Raw genomic sequence first — 26,269 nt, forward strand, 5'->3', positions numbered from 1 at the left:
TAATTTTATTATGGATTAAGTACTTAGTGTGCCAAATTTTAACTTGTCTATAATAAGTTAAAATACCATTTCACCATACTTTATACTAAGATATTAAAAATTTATTGTGTCAAACTCCTATGTTTGTCTACAATAAATCAAAATTTTAAAATATAAAATATGGATAAAATTAGATAGAAAATATTTTAATTTATATAATTAGAAATAGAATTTGATTCAATCATTTTTTTTTTACTAAGAGTTTCACCTTATCCTAACTATTAGTATTTAGCTAAACATAATTGAAATAAAGGTAATTATTAAAATCAAATTATGCATCATTTTAAAAAATGGTTTTTGAAAATTGAAAATTAAACTAATTTTATTTATTAAAAATATATTATAAAATATTAAAACATAATGGATATAGACAGAAGAGGAGAAGAATTTGGAGGAAAGAAGTGAAGAAATGTGTGTAGAGAGATGTATTACCCCCTCTCTATTTATACTAGTTTATAATCAATTCACACCACACATATAAACAAAGCCAATCATATCATGGCCATACATTTGTTCCACTACCAAAACATAAATCTAATTCAATGCACTCAAGGACACTCAACTTATTCTACTAACAATTATCACACTTAATATAGTAAGAACTTATAATTTGCCAATTACTACACTAAAAGAGTAAAAGTGGTAAAAACTTATAATTTTACAACAAAATTCACAGATCCTTCTCGACTATGACTTAACTCATCGAACCTATGGAATTCAAATTTGACATCCGTACATTTGTTTGGAGCCTCAAATTACATGAAATTATTATTTATACCTAATAAACAATACAAATACACATGATTAAATATTTAAAAACATAATTAGAAATTCACAATAGGTTACACAAATACAAATGTAAATTATAAATATAAGCAAAAAATAACATTTTTACCCCTTAATAAACATACAATTTTTAACACCAATCATACAACAATGAGTAAATTTAAGGAGGTAATGGAAAGGAGAGCAAATACAAGGATTTTATGTGGTTCGGCAAAACCCGTCTATGTCTACACCTCCGAGCCAACCTCACTTGAGCATTCCACTATGGAAGTCTTACAGCCCAAGGCTTCAAGATATTTACAATTGACTTCTAAGGTGTCAATAAACCTTTACAATGAGAGATAATCACATACCTCTTTTTCAAATGTTTCCCACACTCACAAGCATTTAATTTTTTAAATGAAATTAAAGTTTAGGAAGATTGCACTCTCACAAGAGTATATTTGCAAATTATAGCTCAATGATACATGAATGTATATGAATAAATAAATGAAAACTCAAGGTGATTTGTATGAACAATGTTAAGCTTAATAAATTGAAGAACATAATGAATAGTAAACGAACAAGTTGTTTTTAAATGAGTTTGACTAAGAAAAGTAGATGTTGTTTTATTTTTGGTAGTAATTGAATTATCGTTAATTTTCAAACAGATCGCTGTTTGCTTAAAAAGACAAATTATCGTTTTGAAAGAATTTGAAAAATTTTCGAATTCAAATTACCACTTACAAGTTGTCGGTTAGCCGTTTTAATTCAGAAACTCTCCCAAAAGTTATCGATTAGCTACTTTCCATTAACGATTCATTGTTTGCATCCAGAACCTCTTCCAAGATTATCGATTAGCCGTTTGCAATAAACGGTTCACTGTTTTCGTCCAGAACCTTTTCCAAATGTTATCGATTTGCTGCTTGAACTATACGTTTCAACACTAAGTTTTTCAAAATCATAATTTTGCCTAAAAATAATTTAAGGATTCAAATAGAGACATTTCTAGGATTTCAAAGTTCTTAAAAACGTTCATCAATTTAGTCCACAAACTTTTAAAACAACTCATTCATAAAATCAATTTTCATTTTAACATATACAACCTTTATCTTATGAAAATGTTATGAAAATAATTTGTGCTTTTACATGCTTAAATATGCATTCATTTAATCATACTATCTTTACAAGAAAAGTAATCAGAAAAATCACCTAAGCTGGTACACTTGAGGCTTATCCTTGATTTGATCAGCTTTGAGCCTTTGTCCATTTGAATGGTTCGAACTAATTCTTACATGGATGATTTTTGGCTTTTAGTCCTTCAAGAGTTAGTGAGATTTGAAACATATATTTACCAATAAACCCTTGGCACGTGATTTATTATCATTAAAATCAAAGTTGTAAGGTCATTCAGATCAACATTAATAATTATAAATTAAAATAAAATTATCATTTAATGTGAAATTAATATTGATTTTTAGTGTAATTTATTATTTACATTATTAAAATAAATATTTTTATTTTACATTTATTAAATATTAATATAATTTTAATATTCATAAATTATTATGTTCGGTTGAGTTAACACTATAATCCTAACCTAACTAATCCTATGGGCCCCCTTGGGATAACTCCCTTCACAAAATTGAGATTATATTGTGGGCCTACAATAAGTTAACCCCAATACGCATAAGAGCACCAAACATGAGATTAAAGTAGAATTTAAAAAAATAGTCTGACTCCCACTTTTAATCCTCTTGCCAAACACACCCATAATACTAGAAATAATCTTTACAAAAATCTTGACACAAAATTACTAATTCATTGTATCGTTTCTGCTTGATTGATAGAAAATTGATTGTAGTTTTAGAATGGCAAAATACCAATAGCGACAACTGTTGTACAAATTTTAATGTACTCGCAAGCGCACGAATCTATTGTAGAATAAACTAATGGTGACGAGTGTCGATCCCATGAGGAGGTGGATTTTAATTATGTATAGAATTAATTTTGTAAATGGGTGGTTGGATTTGTGGTGGAAGTGATTTGGAATATGCTAAAACTTAAATTAAAATGGCAAGAATAAATTCTAAAATTGGAATTGAAATAGCGAGAATAAATTGAAAAGAATTTTATTGAAATGACGTACTTGGGTATCTGGATCCGTATCAACATGCACCATGGGCTAAATATTTCTTATTAATACCAATTAAATCATGAGGGGGGAATCCACACCTCATGAACCACACTCTAATCAATATAGTGCTAAGGGTTTATCGTGCCAAATAATAATAACCTTATACTAGAGAGCCGGTGTAACCAAGGCGGTATCTAGACAAGATTATTATTATTTGTCGACGAGAAGTCAAAACATCCACAAAAACTAGAGGGGAAGAGAAAATAAATTTACCAAATTAAGCCCATAACACATGTTGAGACTTCACCTTTAACCCAAGCTTGAAAGAAAATTAGCTACTCATAATTGAACTAGGGGCAAAATGGAAATTTATTAAAATACGTAGAAAATACAAGATGGAGAAGGAATTATAGAAAATGGATCCCAAAAATGGATTCAGAGATATCAAATTAGGGGGGAGAGGCCCCCTTTTTATAGATACATGGAGTAAATCATGGCCATCGGATTAAAAACAGTTTGGACGCTCAGGATTGTGCCACGTCATCAGTCAACAGTACGCGGTTTGACCACGTGGATGAACAGTAACACGGTTTGACCCGGGTTGAACAGTACCGCGGTTTGGTTGAAAATAATCCTGTGTGATGCATGTACCGTACGCGAGATTTTTGGTCTACTGATATACTGTCACGTCACCATCAACAGTACATAAGAATTTTAGTATCAGTCAATGCCACATCATCGGTCAATGCCAAGTCATCGATCCGTCTATGTGAACAGTGTCGTGAACAGTAACGTAGACAGTACCGTACACGTGAATAGTACCGTACATGTGAACAGTTCATTTTTCCTTTTATGCTCCTCCTAAGGTTTTCGATCGTCCTGAATTCAAAAGTGATGTCCGTTTTGCCGTCTGATCTCTCATTTATTGTGAAATAACTATAATGCCCCTAAAATACATAAAATACTTAATTAAAATAAAACACACGTAATTAAATCACAAGAAGGTTAAATACATAAAAGTAAGGGTTGTTAGTAAGACTTGAAATGTAAAATGACGGTTTTCTCCTTTATAAATATGTATTTTCTAACACTCAACACACCCCCCAACCAGCTTATTGCTAGTCCCTAGCAAATAAAAGCGAAAATAAAATTCAAATTTAAAATGATTATTTATTTATTTATTTAGAAACACTCGTGTTTATTCAATCAGATGAATGATAGCAATCAAATAAAAGTATAAGCATTATCTCCAGTCTAAAGCAACATCACACCCACATCAACCATCCACATGAATCAGCACAGTAGACTTTGTTATAGTTACTTTCAAGAATGACATGTCAAACCCCAAAATCTCACTGGAAGTAATGACACTCTCACAAAGAAATTAAAACCAATAAAAATAGTCACTCCAATGAATGGTAATTGAGAGAGAAAATAATAAAGAAGTGATATCACATACTCTCACCAAGATGAAATAAATATGCCCTCAGCTTAGAAATAATACGATCTCAAGTCAAACAAAAATGCTAGTCAACCCAATTTATTTATCTTTTTTTTATTTTTCTTTTATTTATTTTTTTTATTATGCACCACTACATCTTTTTAGCCCACATAACTAGCTTGTACTTCAGATTATAGTTCCCTAAAATCAAGAAGGACTTTTATTAGGATGTAACATAGGCTAGGGACATGGTTAACAAAAAAGGGAAATAAGGGAAATAAGGGAAACAAAGTATATGTTTGAGAAAAATGCAGAAGATTTTTTTTTTTTTTAGAAGTTGCAAGGTGGATTTCACCTATTATTGTTGTTATTTTTTTTCTTCTTATTTTTGAAACAATTTTTTTTTTGCTTTTGCTTGGCACAACGTCACTAAATAAAATAATTATTTACATTTTTCTCAAACATAAATAGGTGATGAAACTTATAAGATATTGGGTAATACTCCAAATCGGAGTGGGTCAAGATGATAAGTTTGACAAAGAAAAGTTTTTTTTTTTAAAGACTCAAAAGGGTTAACTATGGATATTTGATAAAAGGGATAGATAGAAAGGCTCAAATGGATCAAAGATGACATTTCCATCGTTTTTTAGGGCTCTAAATAATCTTCCATATCTACTAATTAGATGGGCCTCCAAATGTAGCAACACACATTTTTTTCTTTTTTTTTAATTTTATAAATTTTTTTTAAAGGGTTAACTCAAAAGAAATCTAGAGATCGTGTATACAATAATAAACTGTTAAGCTATATAAAGAATGGGCAAAAGGGTTACTCTCCAAGAAAAATGATAGGCTCAAAAACTTACTTGGTACTTATTATGACATGTTCATTCCTTCAAGCAACTCATATTTGTCTCCGACATCAACATGTAGAATAGCAAACATAATGTAATATCACTTAAGACCAAAGATAATACAAATACTAAAGTTTGAAATTAATCATGTCATCTAATGTTAAAACAAATCACATATTTTTTTTTAAAACAACATCCTACCCCCCAACCTATTCTAAGCATGAAAGGAAAATATGCATGCAGAAATATGAATATGATGCAGAAAAACTAATTAGAAAAGTTACACTTAAAATGATAGAAAAAGAAAATGGTTTTTTTTTAAAGGCTCAAAAGTTTGAAAATGTATATTTATAGAGGAGAAAGAAAAAGAAAAATGAACACAAAAACTTAATAAAGAAAAAGAAAATGTCTGAATTTTTTTTGTTTTTTTTTTTTGAAACGATGAAGATGCGTTTCTAGAGTCACTACACTCCATATTCAGCCATCTTCAACACAAAATGTTAGAAACAATTAGTTTCTATAACAAAAAATCAGTAAAAACTTAACCAAGATTCCACAATTGTCGACTATTCTCTCCCTCCAACCAGAATGAAACATTGTCCTCAATGTTTGAAAGAAAAGAAGTAGAGTTTAGAAGACATCACATGGGTAGTACACACAGAAGAAAATATTTACAAGCGGAGAGTTAAATCTAATTTGTACTTCTTACTACGGCTATTATTACCATCATTATTTGGACGCTCCAACACAAAGGTCCAGGGGTCTGACTCCGGTTTATAAGCTTGTAATAGATCAAGTAGCTCATTAGCAGTGTGAGCACAAATAAAAAGTTTTTTCGCATTGGAAGGAATGGAATAGTTTTTTATTGCATGGTTAAGAAATGCAATAAAGCCATCATAAAAATTATTGACATTTAACAAACCGATGAGTTTCTGGTGAATGTGCAGATGGGCCCAAGATGCTAGTGTAATAAGTGCCTATAGTGTTGCAAGATCTTCTGGAAGGAAAATAAAAGTATCAGCATGATTAAGCATTTCAGTTATTCTTTTTTGCATACCTGAGACGACTAACTCTTCTCCAGTCGATGAGTCAAAAAAACTGCCCAAAGGTTTTAGGACTCTTGGGATGATGCCTAACACTTGACTTCCTCTGACAAAAGCTGCTTCTGAGACCATTTTTGATAACCCTCGATTACCTCCTCCATACACCAAGTGTAATTTTCTCACTGCTATACTTCGACCAAGATCTATGGCTGCCTCAACGAACTCTTTATATTTGCCATAGTTAAATCCAGAAAGCACACAAATGTTCTTGAATTGTCTATTGGGAGTAGCTGCCATTGTGATACTTCTCAAAAATAATTTGTGAGTGCTTGACAAAAAAGAAATCACATTTAAGAATCTTGGTGACAGTGGATCACAGCTGTGTATGAGGTAACGTGTCAATGTCAAATACGCGTAAAGCACATGGCTCGAGAGTAAAAAAAGGAAACAGTAAAAATGAAAAAGTAAACAGTAATAAAATTATTAAAGACAAGAATACAAACAATAAAACAACAGTGAAATAAAATAATAGTAAAGTAAAAGGATATTTATAGGTAGTTGCGACTGTGGCTCACATCTTCCTCTAGTTTTACGTCCAGAAACGGCTTGAACGCCCTCTATGGGTCGAGGATAGGCTTCCCATCCAGTTTTCTTATAAACTGGCAAGCATGGTCGTTTATAGTCAGATTCCCGAGACTATATCGTGCGTGCTCTGTCTGGAATAATGGCCATAACTGGAGAATCACTCCTTACACATATCCACTGGGATGCGTTTCAAGAGACAGAAGGATATCATCCAATGACTCCTTATTCAAGCCACCCCTAATGAATTGAATCTTATCTTCCCCGTTATCAGACACCATTACTAAAGAACATGGGTTTTTATCGCAACTCATTCTGGCACACTTATGACAAGCAACATAAATTCTTCGAGCTCGTCGTTTTCTTGCATAATTTCCTTTACCACAACCAGGCATGTATGCAATAAATTTTGAAGGTAACTCACCTGCCGATCGTACTTTAGCCTCAATTAACCAACGGATGTCAGCAGGTATGTTATTCCTCATGAGTAATCGCATGCGTTCGGACCGAGCTTTATAGATCGTAAGGAGGGCATTCTGAGGAAGTGAAGGGAATCGCTTGTGAAGCTTTGCTAGAATCTCGTTTCTGTCCATACCTTCGCCTCAGATTATCAGTTATTATGGGAAACTGAAGTAACCGACTTGATTGTCACGGAGTACCGTTATCCGCCACTTCACCGGGGTAACAAACTAAAGCACACAAACAGAAAAATAAATTAAAACACACAAAGAAAATTAAAATCGTCCTCTTATTGAATTTACCTCAAGCTCCAACTGGATGTCGTAAACACTTCTCTCAATGTCTCTGAGTTGGCTTTCTAAACCCTTAACATAGGCTACTAACGCTGGTGGCTGTAGAGCCCAAATGCGATGTGTTTTACAAAATTGAATCTACCTTTTGAGATGAGTTTTGACATGTTGAAGTGGTTTAAGAATGTTCAGGAGGAACGGTCTAAGTAAGGTACTCATGATTAAAAATGATAAGAAAAAACTTAATAGTTAAACAAACACACTTATGAAAAAATAATTTCAATTAGCAAAAGAATAATAAAAAGAAAGAAAGAAAAATCAAATCAACGAAAAGAAAAAAAATCAATTCAAATCTGGTGGGTCACTCAAATTTATTTTAGTGTTTTCTCCATGTGGTTGGTACTCTAGATATGACTTTAGTCTTTGACCATTAACTTTAAACGTGACACCGTTCTTTGGGTCCTTAATTTCAATTGCCCCATGTGGAAAAACAGTATGTACAATAAATAGGCTAGACCAACGAGAGCGTAACTTACCTGGGAATAGGTGCAAGCGAGAATTGAATAAAAGTACTTTCTGACCTGGAGTGAACGATTTTCTCATAATTTGGTTGTCATGGAAGACTTTCATTCGTTGCTTGTAAATCTTGGCATTTTCGTATGCGCCATTACGAATTTCTTCAAGTTCTGCCAGCTGTAATCTTCTTTCTGACCTGGCTTGCTGCATGTCAAAATTGAATTTCTTGATGGCCCAATATGCACGATGCTCGAGTTCCACAGGTAGGTGGCAAGCTTTTCCATACACTAGCCTGTAGGGTGACATCCCAATCGGGGTCTTGAAAGCCGTTCTATATGCCCATAATGCATCATCAAGTCTTAATGACCAATCTTTTCTGTCTAGCCTTACCGTCTTTTCTAATATGTGCTTTATTTCTCGATTGGAGATCTCAACTTGGCCACTAGTTTGCGGATGATATGGGGTCGCCACTTTGTGAGTGATTGAATACTTTGTCAAAAGAGTTTTGAATGTTTTGTTACAAAAGTGGGCACCACCATCACTGATTATTGCTCGAGGGAATCCAAAGCGTGAAACAATGTTGCTTTTCAAAAATCCTATCACCACCTTGTGATCATTGGTTCTACATGGAATTGCTTCTACCCATTTTGAGACGTAGTCAACAGCAACCAATATGTATTGATGGCCAAAAGAAGGGGAAAATGGTCCCATGAAGTCGATACCCCATACGTCAAAAATCTCAACCACTAAAATTAGATTTAGTGGCATCATGTTCCTTCGCGTAATGCTCCCTATTCGTTGACACCTATCACATGAAGAACAGAAAGTGTAGGTGTCTCGAAATATAGTTGGCCAATAGAAACCACATTGTAAAACTTTAGTTGCTGCTTTCTTAGCACTGAAATGGCCTCCACAAGCTTGTTCATGGCAGAATGAAAGAATATTCTGAATTTCATTTTCTGGGACACATCGTCTAACAATTTAATCCGCATAATACTTGAACAAATACGGGTCATCCCAAAAGAAATTCTTTATTTCTGTAAAGAATTTAGCCTTGTCTTGCTTGGTCCAATGCTCTGGAAGTTGACCTGTAATAACATAATTCACGATGTCAGCATACCATGGTAATACTTTCACATTCATTAATTGTTCATCTGGAAATGACTCATTCAATGGTAATGATTCTGTAATTGTGTCAAAATGGAGACGAGAGAGGTGGTCCGCAACAACATTTTCTGTGCTTTTCTTATCTTTGAATTCTAAGTCAAATTCTTACAAAAGTAACACCCAATGAATTAATCTAGCTTTTGCATCTTTCTTTGTGAGAAGATATTTCAGAGTAGCATGATCTGTGAATATAATTATTTTACAACCAATGAGATAAGATCGAAATTTTTCTAATGCAAACACTACTGCTAGCATTTCTTTTTCAATAGTTGAATAGTTCAACTGTGCATCATTCAATGTCATACTAGCATAGTAAATAACATGGGGAATTCGATCAACTCTTTGTCCGAATACTGCTCCTACTGCATAATCAGATGCATCACACATGAGCTCAAATGGTAAGCTCCAATTTGGGGGCTGAATAATGGGTGATGATGTCAACAACTGCTTTAATTTTTCAAATGCCACAAGACATGAATCATCAAAGACAAAAGGTACATCCTTAGCAAGTAGATTGCATAAAGGTCTAGAAACTTTGCTAAAATCTTTAATGAAACGTCTATAAAAACCAGCATGCCCAAGGAAAGATCTTACTTCTCTGACTGTTTTAGGTGGAGGAAGATTAGAAATGAGATCCACCTTGGCTTTGTCAACATCAATACCTTTGCTCGAAATGATATGACCGAGAACAATACCTTAATTTACCATAAAATGGCACTTTCCCAATTTAAGACCAAGTTCTTTTTGATACATCTCTGCAGAACTAGTGTTAGATGATGTAAACATTGATCAAATAAGTCACCAAAGACAGAAAAGTCATCCATAAAGACTTCAAGGAATCATTCAACCATATCAGAAAAAATGCTTAACATGCATTGTTGAAATGTAGCTGGTGCATTACATAATCCAAATAGCATTCTCCTATATGCAAAAGTGCCAAAAGGGCAAGTGAAAGTAGTTTTCTCTTGATCTTTTGGTGTTATGGGAATCTGATTATATCCTGAGTAGCCATCTAGAAAGCAATAAAATTCATGGCCTGTCAATCTATCAAGCATTTGATCGATAAATGGTAAAGGAAAATGGTCTTTACGTGTGACAGAATTCAACTTTCTATAATCAATGCATACACGTCATCCTGCAGTCACTCTAGTGGGTATCAATTCATTATCGTCATTCGTAACTACTGTGACTCCTGACTTTTTGGGGACAACTTGTACAGGATTGACCCATGAACTATCAGAAATTGGGTAAATGATACTTGCGTCTAATAGCTTAAGGACTTCCGTTCTAACAACTTCTTTCATATTAGGATTTAACCGACATTGCATTTCCCTAGTAGATTTAGCATTTTCATCAAGGTGAATGTAATGCATGCAGTCTACTGGGTTTATACCTTTAATGTCTACTATGGTCCATCCTAATGCTCCTTTGTGCTCTTTTAAAACATCCAACAACTTACCTTTTTGTTCGTCATTTAGGGATGATGAGATGATTACCGGTAGAGTACTTTCTTCTCCCAAAAATGCATATTCCAATGTGTTGGGCAATGGTTTGAGTTCGAATTTTGGTGGTGATTCTGATGATGGGATGAGTTTCTTTTCTGATGGTGCTACTTATTCAACTCTTGACTTCCATTTATTAGTGTCCATGGATAGTGCTAAGTCAAGTAGGGCATTGACCTCATCGACCGATCTGTCAATATCAAAATCCAAACCAAAGTGAGTTAAACATGTTTGTAAAGGATCATCACTAAGGTTTGAAAGAAAAGTATTATCAACTATTGTTTCTATTAAATCCACATCAACAATTCCATCATCTGCATTGTGAGGTTGTTTGGCAATGTTGAAGATGTTCAGCTCCATAGTCATGTTGCCAAAGGACAACTGCATGTTTCCAGTCCTGCATTGAATGTGAGCATCCGCAGTTGCCAAGAAAGGTCGGCCTAGGATAATGGGGACGTGCTTCCTTGAATCTTGTATTGGTTGAGAGTCAATTACAATGAAATCAACAGGAAAATAAAACCTGTCTACCTGGATAAGCACGTCCTCCACAATACCACGAGGTATTTTCGTGGACCGATCTGCAAACTGTAACACCACTGGAGTTGGGTGTAATTCTCCAAGTCCAAGTTTCAAAAATACTGAGTAAGACAACAAATTTACACTAGCTCCTAAATCCAACAAAGTATTCTCAATTGTGTGGTTCCCTATGCTACATAAAATAGTGGGGGAGCTTGGGTCTTTGCATTTTAGAGGAATTTTGTATTGGAGGATAGAACTAAGGTTTTCTGTTAAAAATGCCTTCTTTTGAACATGAATGTTTCTCTTTTTAGTACAAAGGTCTTTAAGAAACTTGGCATAAGATGGAACTTGTTTTATAGCATTAAGTAAAGGGATGTTAACACTTACCTGTTTGAAGATTTCGAGAATCTCACCTGTGGATTTTCCCTTCTTTCCTTTCGCTAACCTCTGAGGAAATGGAGCTTTGGGAACGTATTCTCGTGGGTTAGTTTCTTCTCTCTCTTCCGGTGATGAGTCCTCAACACTCACAAGTACAATTTGATTTTCTTTTGTCACCGGCATCTCCACTTTGCTGTCGACTTCTTTTCCTTTTCGCAAGGTCATGACTACTTTGACCTCTCCATGCTGTTGTGATGAACTGGTACTTACTTCATGCACTCCTTTAGGATTAGGCACTGGTTGACTTGGAAACTTGCCTTTCTCAACGGTCATTGCCAAGGTCTGAACTGAAGAAACAAGTTGTCCCACCATCTTCTCGAGGCTTGAAACTGATTGGGCTTGTGAGTTGAAGCCTGCTCTCAACTCATTTCGTAGTCCATCAATGGTGTGGTTCTGTTGCTCAATCGTGGAGTGAGTAACATTCTTGAAATTCTGAAATGAATCCTCCCATGGTTTGGGCTGAGTGTATTTCTGGTTCTGATTGTATGGTCTAAATGGGGGTTGAGAGGCTTGAGAAATTTGAGAAATTTGTTGCATTGGTGGAGCTGGAGCTGCTGGTCCATTCTGTTGGAATCCTTGAGACCATGAAAAATTAAGGTGGTCTCTCCATCCAGGATTATATGTGTTGGAGTATGGGTTGTAATTTGATGGTTTTCTCATTACACCTATGGCATTGGCTTGATCTGAGTATGAGTCAAGGTCATGTGGTTCAGTTGATTTAGCAGTCGATAACGATGCTATTTGTCGAGCAAGTCCTTCAACCATCTCCTTGACTTCTTTGATTCCCGAAGTGGATTCACCAATGTGAACCTCATTTACTCCCTTAATTCTTCTAGTATTCCTGAGTGACCGACTCCGTTGTTGGGAATTATCTACTTGTCGCTGGAAGAATTCCCAAATCTCTGATGCACTTTTTGACATTAGCTCTCCTCTACTTGTTGCCATTAGTCATTCTTGCACATTCGGCAATAATTCCTCCAAAAAGTATTGGCATTGGTGCCATTTCTCATACCCATGATGTGGACACTTCAAGAGTAGCCCATTGAATCGCTCTCATGTTTCGAAAAACTGCTCGTCCTCTCTCTGGGTAAACTCCGAGATTTCCCTGCGAATAGAATTGGTTTTATGCACTGGGAAATATTTATTCAAAAATTTTGTTACCATTTGTTCCCATGATGTAATGCTATTAACAGGCAAAGTATTTAACCATGAACGAGCTCTATCCTTTAAAGAAAATAGGAATAATCTAAGTTTAACATCATCGTCTGAAAAATTCTCATATTTAAATGTTTGACAAATAGCATGAAAATCATTAAGATGATTATATGGGTCCTCATTTTCTAAGCCATAGAATGTGGGGAGACAATTTAGCACACTAGATTTTAGTTCAAAGCTCCTAGCAGCTACATTTAGGTATCTTATACATGATGTGCTCAAATTAGCTAAGGGACTAAAATAGTCCTTAAATAGCCTCTCCTGTGGTGCTTGTAAATCCATTCCAAATTTATTTTTAACGTGCTTGTGTGTGCAAAATGTTTTTTCTAGTTCAAGGTCTATAGGTTCAAGATTAGATAATAATGACCTACGACCATGCATGCAAAACAAATAAAATAAAAATAAAGATGGGAACAAAACAAATAAAAATAAAGAAGAGGGAGAAATTACGATACTAAACTTATTGCGCTATTACAACCTTACTATAAAAACACACTAAAAAAAATACGTGAAAATAAATTAACTAAAAATAAATTAATAAGATAAACAAAAAAAAATCTACAAAGAAAAATAAATTGAAAATTAAATTACAGAATTTTAAAGAAGACAAAAAGAAAAGAAATACTAACCTTTAAATGTAGATTCACATTTTTTTCTTTTTTTTAAAAAAAATACAAGAAAATAATTAAATGGAATTATTCATAAAAATTAATTTTATGAATTAAAATTACTTACCTCCCCGGCAACGGCGCCAAAAACTTGTTGTGCAAATTTTAATGTACTCGCAAGTGTATGAATCTATTGTAGAATAGACTAATGGTGACGAGTGTCGATCCCACGAGGAGGTGGATTTTAATTATGTATAGAATTATTTTTGTAAATGGGTGGTTGGATTTGTGGTGGAAATGATTTGGAATATACTAAAACTTAAATTAAAATGGCAAGAATAAATTCTAAAATTAGAATTGAAATGGCGAGAATAAATTGAAGAAAATTCTATTGAAATGACGTACTTTGGTATCTAGATCCGTATCAACATGCACCATGGGCTAAATATTTCTTATTAATACCAATTAAATCATGAGGGGGGATCCACACCTCATGAACCACACTCTAATCAATATGGTGCTAAGGGCTTATCATGCCAAATAATAATAACCTTATACTAGAGAGCTGGTGTAACCAAGGCGGTATCTAGACAAGATTATTATTATTTGTCGATGAGAAGTCAAAACATCCATAAAAATTAGAGGGGAAGAGAAAATAAATTTACCAAATTAAGCCCATGACACATGTTGAGACTTCACCTTTAACCCAAGCTTGAAAGAAAATTAGCTACTCATAATTGAACTAGGGGCAAAATAAAAATTTATTAAAATACATAGAAAATACAAGATGGAGAAGGAATTACAGAAAATGGATCCCAAAAATAGATTCAGAGATATCAAATTAGGGGGGAGAGACCCCCTTTTTATAGATACATAGAGTAAATCATGGCCATCGGATTAAAAACAGTTTGGACGCTCAGGATTGCGCCACTTCATCAGTCAACAGTACCGCAGTTTGGTTGAAAATAATCATGTGTGATGCATGTACCGTACGCGAGATTTTTGGTCCACTGATATGCTGCCACGTCACCATCAACAGTACATAAGAATTTTAGTCCAACAGGATCGTGACACCTCATCAGTCAATGCCACATCATCGGTCAATGCCACGTCATCGATCCGTCTATGTGAACAGTGTCATGAACAGTAACGTAAACAGTACCATACACGTGAATAGTTCCGTACATGTGAACAGTGCCATTTTTCCTTTTATGCTCCTCCTAAGATTTTCGACCGTCCTGAGTTCAAAAGTGATGTTTGTTTTGCCGTCTGATCTCTCCTTTATTATGAAATGACTATAATGCCCCTAAAATACATAAAATACTTAATTAAAATAAAACACACGTAATTAAATCACAAGAAGGTTAAATACATAAAAGTAAGGGTTGTTAGTAAGACTTGAAATGTAAAATGACGGTTTTCTCCTTTATAAATATGCATTTTCTAACACTCAACAACAACAACAATAATGTCATCCTATTAGTACGTCAATTCACATAATAGCGTATCTATATATAATTACGGCATCAAGAAAGTCATTAACTGAATAAGATTTTTTTATTATTCTTTATGTTAAAATGAAATTAATGTATACATATTAATTATAAATTTGTTTCGACCGTAGTCATAAACATAAAATATTATAGAAGCATGTCATAAGATTTTTTTAATTAAATACATCCTTTTTAAATTATTACAAATTAGAATACAGAAATATTGTGAATATCATAAAATAAGTGCCGATATATGCACTTAGGCAAGAATTATAGTATGCCGTAAGTGTTTCTATGTAAAAACAAAATATACCTTGAGTTAAAAGTTCTAGCTACGTGTCATCCCGGCCTTATAATTCTATTATCTCGTAAATAAGGCAGAGCTCCCTTGAGACTCGCAAGTGCCATACATATAAGATATTTATAATTTCAACTTTTAAAATAGAGTTTTTTTTTTAATGATTTCGCTCCTGCAAGTTTAACATTTTAATAATTTAAATCAGTAACTTAATATATTTTCTCAACTTTAGCCTCCAAAAGTTTACTTTTATAAAATTTTGGCCCCTCTAAAATTTTAGTCCTAGCTCCGGCCCAGCTCATAAAAGAAAATTAAGGACGTTAATATATCCTGAAGATATTTACTTGGATATTCTCTAAAGTTGAGTATATGCATGATAATTACTATAGAAGTACTAGAAAAAAATAAAAATAAAAATAAGTAAGTAAATAAATTAACTTAGTTTGTTATTCTATCAAAACTGAGTAATGCTAGACCCATAAATTCTTTTTACAAATGGATCGTGTCATTAAAATTTTGATTAAATAAAAATACTAAATAATGAGAATAAATCATGTGGTTTATGTGGTACTGTTATTTAAATAATACTAATATGCTTAGTTCATTATTTTGTATATACTAGTTTAAAGGATTAGTATAAAAGTGTTGAGTTGTGTTTCGCATTAACTAATAAATGAGAGATCCTTAAGTTTACAAGTAGGATAAATCCCTCCACATAATTGTCTAGTCTTTTGGATTGGATTGGGTACTTAGAAATCTTAAGCCCAACCTCCTACAAGTGGTATCAGAGAAAAACCCTTAGTAGTCAAAATGTAGTGATGGAATAACTCAAGTTTTTTGGACAAAAGAACTAGAGTTGGGGGATGATTTCATCATGAGAGAAGACTGTTAAGTCATGTCCCACCTTGGTTATTAAAAGGATATTATTTGGGTTTATAAGTAAGATAAGTGTACCCAATAGATTAATCTTTTGAATTGGATACATAGAAATTCTAGGCCCAGCCTCCAACAAAAAACTACTATAAAACTACTATAGTGATTATTAAACAATAATGAATGATAAAAATTTTGAATCTTAAGGACACTGAAATTCGAAAATAAAATCATTTGCTAATAATTGAGCAATGGATTTGTATGATATATATGTTATATAAATGTTGAAGGTCTGTGGATGATAAGCCGCATTAGAATTCGGACAAAGATATGGACAAGACAATGAATGCAAAAAAATTGAAATTATATAGTAATATGGCATAAAGTAATAGGCCTAGCCTCTAATAAAAAACTATTATAAAACTACTATAGTGATTATTAAACAATAATGAATGATAAAAATTTTGAATCTTTTTTTTTTTGAAGAAAGCATGGATTGCATTAAAGAGATAAAGCATCAATTAACCAGGGTGGGGGAACAAGACTCCACTCACCCAAACCTGACATAGAACGCCCCACCCAAGCAACAGTATGGGCAGCGGAGTTCGCAGATCGACGAACAAAAGAGAAAGCCACTTCTCCTAGAGATTGAGCCAAAGCTCTACAATCAACAATAATAGACCCAAAACCATTAGGATAAACAACCTTATCGTTTAAAGCATTAAAGACTTGAAGGCTGTCCATCTCTAAGATAACAAAATGGAAAGCAAATTCCTTGAGCCAGCTGAGAGCTTCCTTTACACCAAAAGCTTCAGCCTCACGAGCTTCAAAACTACCAGGGAGGATGTCACTCTTTGCCGCAATAAAGTCACCTCCAGCTGAATGGATAACAGCCCCAAAACTAATCAAGCCTCTTGAGTTATCAATGGCTGCATCAACATTGCATTTGACCCACCCTATACTAGGTTTAAGCCAGCGAACAAAACCATGAGCAGCTGAGTCCAAAGATGAGGGGACAAAGACACTCTTGCGGGCTTGCTGCCACAGGAACAGATTCTGCCCAGCAGAATTCACCACATTTTGGACCCTCCCGTTAACATCATTCCACACTTTGTTATTCCTATTCAACCACAAACCCTAGCAGACCATGGCAGATAGGCTACAATCATCAATATTACGGCAAGAAAATAAGTCCTCTAGCCAATGAACAAAGCTCACACAACTCCCATTGAAGCCCAAAACAGAGGATATCCAGCATGCTTTAGCAAAAGGGTAAGTGACCAAGACATGGAAAACAGTTTCAGAAGAAGTGTGACAGATGGGGCAGGAAGCTTGTACCTCTACACGGCGCTGCAAAAGATTGTCGGCTGTTGGAAGGACATTTGTCAAAGCTCGCCAAAGGAAGTTCTTGACTTTTGCAGGAATAGGAAGAAGCCAGAGTTTTCGCCAAGCACTGCTGCTAGGGGGAGGATGCAATGTATCAAGCATTTTGTAGCAACTACGAACAGAGTAAAGCCCTTTGGAATCAGGCAGCCAGAACCAATTATCCTTGTCAACCCTTGAGCTAAGAGGGATCCGACGAATTAGGTCTCGATCTCTAGTGTTAAAGATATCATCGACAGCATCAAAGTCCCAACGACGTTGGTTAGGGACCATGAGACTGTCAACCGTTGCAGAACTGATGCTTGCTGGAAGATTAGAAGTAGTGAAGTCGCTGTCATTGTCAGGCAACCAAGGGGCACTACCAATAGAAGTCTGCTGGCCCCCTCCAATTTGAATGCGACTACCTTGACGAATAGCCGGCTGAGCAGCCAAAATTGATCTCCAAACATAACTAGGATTGCTCCCCAGCTGGGCTTCAGCAAAAGAAGTGTTTGGGTAATATCTTGCCTTGAATCGACGAGCCACAAGGGTATTGGGGTTGGTAAGGAGACGCCACCCTTGTTTTCCGAGCATTGCAACATTAAACAAATGCAATCTTTTAAACCCGATGCCTCCATGAGTCTTCGGCTTACAAAGCCTATCCCATTTCATCCATGTAATACCCCCACTGCCATTCCCTTTCTTACCCCACCAAAAGGAATTCATCATTCTTTCAAGCTCTCTACAAAGCTCCAAGGGGAGGAGGTAAATATTCATGGTGTAATTGGGCATTGCTTGAGCTACTATCTTAAGCAAAATCTCTTTTCCCGCTCTAGATAACAGCTTTTGATTCCAGCCTTGCAGGCGCTTCCACACTCTATCTCGAATATAGCTAAGGGCTGCTGACTTGCTTCTACCAATGTAAGATGGAATACCCAAGTAAGAGCCATGGTTGACAGTGCCCTGAGCCCCAAGGAGGCTACAAATCGAGTGAGCAACCTCATGGTGAACATTTGCACTAAAAGAGATGGAAGATTTATTGTAGTTAACCCTCTGACCCGAGGCAGCCCCATATAAAGATAATATAGTCTTCAACACTTGAGCCTCTTGAGGAATAGCTTTGAAGAAAAGGAAGCAATCGTCAGCAAAGAAAAGATGAGTGAGGGATGGAGCACCCCTAGCAATCCGAACCCCATATAACAGCCCTGCGCTTTCGTAATGGTTAATGAGCAAGCTTAAACCTTCAGCACAGATAATAAAGAGGTATGGAGATAAATGGTCACCTTGCCGAAGACCACGGCTAGGGACAATAGGGCCTAATTCCACTCCATCACAAGGGAACTTGTAGGTTACAGTGGAAACACAGAGCATAATCAGATCAACAAAAGTCAGAGTAAAGCCCATCTTGAGCATAATAGCAGAAAGGAATCCCCACTCGATTCTATCATAGGCTTTGGCCATATCAATCTTAAAAGCAGCTGCCCCTTCTTTACCTTGTCTTTTCCGCTTAAGAAAATGCATAAGCTCGGCTTAAATCATAATATTATCAATAATAGTACGCCCGAAATAAAAGCACTCTGAGAATCCGAAATGATGGACCCCAAGATCAACTTTAGGCGATTAGCCAACATCTTAGCAACAACTTTGTAAAGGACGTTACATAATGCTATTGGCCGAAAGTCAGTTATGCTTTCAGGGTTGGGAGTTTTAGGGATCAAGATCACAGTGATCTCATTCAAGTTAGCAGGAAACTCACAATGACTAATATAGCTTAGACATGCAGCAGAGACTTCATCACCAACAATAGACCAAAAATTTTGATAGAAAGCAGGGTTCATACCATCAGGACCAGGTGATTTGTCTGGATGCATGCTGAAGATCGCCTCACGGACGTCTGTTGGACTAAAAGGCTCCATAAGAGAGTGATTCTGCTCGGCCGTAATTCGTGGCTCAACATAATGAAGGACCACAGCATATGAGCCACGTTCTGAGGAGAAGATATGAGTGAAATACTTGTGAATGATTTCGCTGATGTCTTCCGGAGTAGTGCACCACTGCCCCTGAGCATTCCGAAGCTTTTCAATCATATATTGCTTCTTTCGAGCTGAGGCCATAGCATGGAAGTATCTTGAGTTCATGTCACATTCTTTAAGCCATATAGATTTTGCCCTCTGTTTCCAAAAGATTTCGTGGCTGTGCAAAAGCTCGTTATAGCACTTCCTAGCTTCATAGAAACTATCCACACTTGCCGAATCGCGATGGCCCCGAAGCAAAGCCATCTTCCTTTTGCAATAAAAAATGCGAGCTTGGAAATCTTGGGTGAGATGATTGCCCCAATGAAGCAGAGCAGTGCCACATGAAGCAAGTCTATTTTGAATAGGCACTCCTAAAGTCGAAGCCCAAATAACCTTCACAACATCACAACAATCGGGCTCACGCAGCCAACTATTCTCAAAACGAAACTTCTTAGTTCTCGGGGATCTCACCATCGGAACAGGCTCAAGGAAAATAGGGAGGTGGTCCGAGCAGGAAGCTTCCACACTGGTTACCTTCGCTGTCGGGAAGAGATGAATCCAAGAACTAGAGGCAAGGCCTCGATCCAACCGCTCCTCAACCCAATCTTCGCAGCCCCGAGATCGCTCCTAAGTGAATTGGTAACCACTCATGCCCAAATCGAAGAGACCCACATTTGAAATTGCTTCTTGAAACCCATGTAATTTCCACTGCGGATGCTTAATCTTCCCACGTTTTTCGCTAGAATGGAGAAGGTCATTAAAATCGCCCAAACAAATCCAAGGAAGAGAGGAAGTCATAGCCAGAGACCGCAACAACCTCCAAGAATTACGACGACGGATAGATTCTGGAAAGCCATAGTAACCCGTGATACGCCACTGTCTCCCCTATGAATCCCTAACAGCCACATCAATGAAATTTTTCCCAAACTTGAGCAATTGAACCATGAAGTTGGGCTTCCAAAATAAATCAAGCCCACCACTCCGACCAACCTTATCTACCACAAACAAGCCGACATAACCCAGCTGAATTTTAAGCTTCTCTAATTTATCTCTTCGGCACAAAGTTTCCATCAAAAAAATAAAATCAGGCTTATACTACTTGGCCAGATTAACAAGAACTTGAACTGTTCGTGGGTGGCCTAAACCACGACAGTTCCAACTGAAGCAACTCATTTGGTTCGGTGGGCCTGATTTGCAGGTCCCACCGCTGGTCCGTTTTTTGACACATCCGAGATTTCCATTATGGGAATTGTAACCAACTCTTCGTGACCCACTATTGGAAGCGGCCCATTACTCGATCTTCTGCGCTTAGCATCTGAAATAATGAGTTGAGAATCGTAATTAACGTCATTGGCCTTGACTATGGGCATGCCACTTGTAGGATCCCTCAAATTCTGGCCATTACTTTCCATTTGACTCCAACCTCTGACAAGAGTGGGGGGTTCTGCAAAAGTAGGCACATTCCCACCCACCTGCTCTTTCCCACGAGATTTGTTCCCAGTCTTCGCAGATATTGTGGCCCTAATCTCACCCACTACCTTTTCACACCCTGAGTTGGAGTAGCTGTCAAGATTTCCTTCCTCCTTCTCTGGAGGTGCTGTCCTCAGCCAACGGTCACCGGAATTCAGCACACCACGTCTAGATGCCGCTTTCAGCCACATGCCATAGGGTCTAGGAGCATTAACATCCACCCCGTCGTACAAGGAAGGGCAGTTGCGTTCAGTACGGCCAAGAAGCCCACATATGAAGCAAAACACATTGAGACGTTCGTATTTAAAATCCACCCAAAACCATTCCCCTCCCGTTCGTTTCAGTCGCATTCGTCTCTTGAGAGGCTTCCTTACATCGAGAGTTACCCTCAGCCGCATATAATTCCGCCAAACTCCTTTGAGGTTATTTTCATCCGACTCCAGAAACGAACCAATATAGTTGCCTAAACTTTGCAAGATCCTTTCGGATTGGAAGCCAAGGGGCAGATTATACACTTGGATCCAAAAATTCGTATGAAACAAAGGGACATTTTGTGGTTGCTCCTCAGCACCTAGTCGATGGACAAGGAGAATGTGTTGATCAAATGTCCATGGTCCCGAATCGAGAATCCTCCTTACGTCAATTTCATGAAAGAATTGGAACAAGAACAGAGTAGGAGATAGAGCTTTGATACAAACACCCTTCCCCTGTCTCCATAATGCCGCCATAGTATTCTTCATAGCAGCAAAGTTGACCACCTTATCAGTTAAAAAACGCCCCACTAGGCAATAACGAAAGTCGTTATTTATGCTCTCTTGATTTTCATCCACCTCTATAGCCACCTCAAGACCACCCTCCTCCTCTTCATCTAGTTGCAACCGTGCACATTCATTCTGTAAGTCAAACGCTCCTTGATTGCTTGAACCAGCCATAGGGAATCGAGGGAGCTAGATCAAGGAAAAGAAGGCAAAGCAGACCAGCTAAGAACACTATAACGTGTCAGTGAGACAAGACGAAGCTAACTTGCCAAGAGATGAGTTTTTCCCAGAATTATCTTCTTTTAAACAAAGAGTTTTTTAACACAAGTAAAAGATAAAAATTTTGAATTTTAAGGACACTAAAATTCGAAAATAAAATCATTTGCTAATAATTGAGAAATGGATTTGTATGATATATATGTTATATAAATGTTGAAGGTCTGTGGATGATAAACCGCATTAGAATTCGGACAAAGATATGAACAAGACAATGAATGCAAAAAAATTGAAATTAAATAGTAATATGGCATAAAGTGAAGGAAGATTCCAAATGTGACCACTGTTATTTTGAGAGTACCGAAAATTGTTACATAATTCTGTTTTTGTAATTCGTATAGTCACAACAGACATTTGTTTGATTATAATATAGTGACATTTTATTATGATCATTATTATTTCAATCTTCTGCTAGACTTTAAAAATTCTACATCCGAATTCAAGAGTTCAGACCGCCAAGTTTTTGTTCTTCAACTTTGAGAACCCAAAGATTATAAATTAATTTGAGAATTCTCTCGCTAACAATAAGATATATTATAGTTTGGGCCAATTATCTAATTAATCACTGAATGATTAAAATTTATCAAAATTACGGATGTTAATACCCTTCCATATATACTTTTTTACATATTTCCTTTTTCATGGTGTTATAATTTTTTCAATATTTCCAAAATTTCAAATAAATTTAACATGAACATAGAAAAAGCAGACAACAATAATGTATATTTTAATAGAAACATATAGACAACCAGAACATTTAGGATAATTATTTATAATAAAAAAAAGATAATTGGCTTCAAACGTGAAGACAAAGGAGTGTTTACCCTTGTTAACATAACATCCATATAAATATGTACACATAAACAAAATCTTTGCACCGGCAGTGAAGGTTAAAGGAGTAGATGGGATTGCAAAGAGTGGCGGAGGTTTGAGGAGGGTAAGAACGGATTGCAAGATAGAGAAGAAATCCGTACAAAGGGGGAAAAAAACAGATAAGAAAATATTAGTAGAGACAAAAGTTAAAGAAGAGAAGGATGAAGAGAGAGAGAGAGAGAGAGAGAGGGGCAGTTCGGATTGAGAATAAGTGTGAAAAGCACGAGACATAAGAAGAACAATAAATTGAGGGGTTGATGAGGCTTATGATAACCCTCATGATCGTCACGTCGTTTTTCATTTGCTACTCCCGATATCCCCCCTCCCAGAATTCCACGCTTCCTCTCTCTCTCTCTCTCTCTCTCTCTCTCTCTCTCTCTCTACTTTTATTTATTTGCTTTTTGTCCCACAACCCAAACCCTAACATAAACACACACGCTGCTTCCTCTCCTAAAAAAAAATAGCCCTAGTCATTAGTCAACTTCATGTCTTCTCACTTTGTTTCATATTGAAGTAACATTTACCCATTCGTTCTCTCTCTCTCTCTCTCTCTCTCTCTTTCCCCATGGCTTTGAGAGAGATCCATCCATCCATCAGCTCCCATCTCACTCACTATTTGAGACATAACATAAACCTAGCTACTAGCTTGCTAGCTACGTACCTATTAGTATGGTATCCCAATGTTTGAAAAGTTAGTGACTTATTTTGTTATTTGAACCCACCTTCCCCGTACCCAAACCATTCCTTTGTTTGCTATCCATTTGCATTTTCTCATGCCCACAACGTAACAACCCATTAAAACTAATCCCCCCATTTTCAAGTTTTTCTATTTTGTTAAAGAAATGTGGATGATGGGTTACAATGATAGTGGTGACTCCTTCAATGGCCGCAAACTTAGGCCTCTTATTCCAAGACCACTGCCTACTACGACTGCTATTAATAACAACCCTTCAAGAATCCATGGCGCCGACTTCTTTGGCCTAAATCACCATTTAGGTACAAATAATTGTTCCTCTTTTTTTTTAATTCTTCTTTTTTCATTGCTAATTTTTTGTGTGTGTATATATATTTTATGAAGGATCTCATTTTGGTGAACAAAACAAGAGAGAATTCAGTAGTACACCTCCGGTTGTTGTTAGCTCCAGGTGGAATCCGACGCCTGAGCAGTTAAGAACACTTGAAGACCTGTATAGACGAGGCACTCGAACACCATCGGCCGATCAAATTCAACACATCACTGCACAGCTTCGTAGATTTGGCAAGATTGAAGGCAAGAATGTTTTCTACTGGTTTCAAAACCACAAGGCTAGAGAACGTCAAAAACGTCGCCGTCAGATGGAATCATCACCTGCTGATCATCATCATCATAACAATAATAATAATAATCTTGATATCGAAATTTTTAAAGAGTCAGGTAATAATTACTTAATAATATTATTTGAGGGTCTGGCTACGGTACAATTGTGGTACCGTGCCACAATTTTATCCAACCGTTGAATGTACTTAAATAAGTGGGTTCTACTGACATCCAATGACTGAATGCAACTGTGGCACAATAGTACAGTTGCACCACAGATTTTCCCATTATTTGATATCTATATATGTTGTTTACTTTACTTTTTTAATTTTTTTTAACCATATCATTATTCCATTTGTTGTTTGAGAATTGAGATGTAAAGTCGTAATCTTTTTCTTGTAATTTTCTTGCTGTCTACAGCTGCAAGTAAGACAGGCTTTGAAATTGAACAGACCAAGAACTGGGCAGCACCTACAAACTGCAGTACACTAGCAGAGGTCTATTTTCATCTTACCCTTTGTCTTTCTCTCTATACAATTTTTTAATTTGCTTTTAATCCATAACTTAACAATCAGCAATTAAGCATTAATAATTCCTATATGATTACAAGTTCATTTTTTCAAGGGGTTTTAGCTTCAAAAGTTACAAAGGGATAGGGAAGAAGCAAGCAACAACAAAAGCTTTGTTTGTTCGTTGGGAAATGAAAAGGGTTTAAAAGCTGCATTCCGTCCTTTCTGTCGGGGCTGCTGTTAATTGTTATGATACTAGCTGGGTCTCTTTTTGGTTTCTGTGCTTATTATGCATTCATAGCATTTAGGCCAGTGATTTGGGCACTCCTTTCACATACAAATTGACATTCCTATTGAAATGAGCACCTTGACTGAAATGACAATGCTAACCCTATTAGTATTACGTTTAACATATTAGGGCTTCCTTAAGCTCGTGGCATATATAAAATCAATATTTTTTTACTTTCTTTCTGTCAACGCTGACCATATTTCCCTTCAAATTTACATGTCACGTATAATACAGTGCATATTGAATTACAGGAATCTGTTTCAGCGCAAAGGTCAACAAAAGTAGCAACTGCAGAATATAATAGACAGGGTGGATGGGTCCAATTTGATGAAGCAGCAGTGGGAGAAATACAACAACAAAGACAGTGCTTTGTAGAAAGGAATGCCACGTGGCAAATGATGCAGTACTGTTCTTGTCCTCATCAGACAGCTCCAACACCAACAGCAATGGACCAAATACAGCTCATTAAGGGAGCACATGACCTAAGTATCTTCATTTCACCCTACAAGGAAAATGGCCATGGTTTTAACAACTGCCTAAACCACAATATTGTCAATGATGAAGAGGACCATGGATGTGGAGAATCTCAAACCCTACAACTGTTTCCTCTTCGAAACGGAGGCAGTAGCGACGACGGTATTGATGACAATTTAGGTAAGGCGACAGACGTTTCAGTTGCAGCCATTGATGCCAATAACTCGAATCCTTGCCAGTTTTTTGAGTTCCTTCCGCTGAAGAATTAAACCAAGGTCCAATTTCAATTTAAATAAAATATGTTATATGTAAAATATATAATCGGTACTTACAATTTAGATTTTGTTATTTTGTTGGAATTGGAACTGTTTTATTATTTGTTGTGGATCAACATATATTTATTGGACTTGGTGTCTAAATATGAGTGAATATTAAATAGGCTAATGTCGATATTGGAGACCTGTTTAAGCAATATCTATGAGGAAGAGAGAGAGTAACTTGGGCTTCTTTGATGTAAAATTCGACAAGAATCTGAATCGTAATTAGAATTTAGATGTGAAAGATCTTTGATGTTGAAGTGACCCGTAGAGTTGTAGCGCCTATTTATGCTAATTTGTTTACACATTTGGCAATTAGAATATGGCGTTATGTATGCTCCATTCCTACCCTATATATTCAATTTACTTGACCCTTTATTATTAGTAACTAGA

The 26,269-nt window shown here is 36.1% G+C and overlaps 2 protein-coding genes across 2 annotated transcripts; one reads left to right on the plus strand and one right to left on the minus strand.

Annotated features, from left to right (window-relative positions):
* Nucleotides 1-16,737: 16,737 nt before the first annotated feature.
* On the minus strand, nt 16,738-22,015 carry LOC112095650. Its single transcript, XM_024177749.1, has 4 exons — nt 20,819-22,015; nt 19,158-20,240; nt 17,455-19,104; nt 16,738-17,373 (listed from the first exon to the last, which is right to left on the minus strand). The coding sequence occupies exons 1-4, from the start codon at nt 22,013-22,015 to the stop codon at nt 16,738-16,740; spliced, it is 4,566 nt and encodes a 1,521-aa protein (XP_024033517.1).
* Nucleotides 22,016-23,376: 1,361 nt separating this feature from the next.
* LOC18056090 (WUSCHEL-related homeobox 1) lies at nt 23,377-25,833 on the plus strand. The gene is made up of 4 exons (XM_006451566.2): nt 23,377-23,986; nt 24,069-24,404; nt 24,708-24,784; nt 25,337-25,833. The coding sequence occupies exons 1-4, from the start codon at nt 23,833-23,835 to the stop codon at nt 25,826-25,828; spliced, it is 1,059 nt and encodes a 352-aa protein (XP_006451629.1). The 5' UTR covers nt 23,377-23,832; the 3' UTR covers nt 25,829-25,833.
* Nucleotides 25,834-26,269: the final 436 nt, after the last annotated feature.

Source organism: Citrus clementina, unplaced genomic scaffold (assembly GCF_000493195.1).
Source record: "Citrus clementina cultivar Clemenules unplaced genomic scaffold, Citrus_clementina_v1.0 scaffold_1, whole genome shotgun sequence".
Classification (NCBI taxonomy): Eukaryota; Viridiplantae; Streptophyta; class Magnoliopsida; order Sapindales; family Rutaceae; genus Citrus; species Citrus x clementina.

Bases quoted from the DNA above. Each gene is read 5' to 3' on its own strand.
- LOC112095650 (XM_024177749.1), bottom strand. From the start codon at position 22,015: ATGGCTGGTTCAAGCAATCAAGGAGCGTTTGACTTACAGAATGAATGT. The intron at 19,105-19,157 runs GTACTATTATTG...CATTTTCTTAAG, and splicing joins AGAGTGCTTTTATTTCGGGC to CGGAAAAGACAAGGTAAAGA. The intron at 17,374-17,454 runs GTGAGCTTTGTT...ATGGTCTGCTAG, and splicing joins TGGGCTTCAATGGGAGTTGT to GGTTTGTGGTTGAATAGGAA.
- LOC18056090 (XM_006451566.2), top strand. From the start codon at position 23,833: ATGTGGATGATGGGTTACAATGATAGTGGTGACTCCTTCAATGGCCGC. The intron at 24,405-24,707 runs GTAATAATTACT...TGCTGTCTACAG, and splicing joins CGAAATTTTTAAAGAGTCAG to CTGCAAGTAAGACAGGCTTT. The intron at 24,785-25,336 runs GTCTATTTTCAT...ATTGAATTACAG, and splicing joins ACTGCAGTACACTAGCAGAG to GAATCTGTTTCAGCGCAAAG.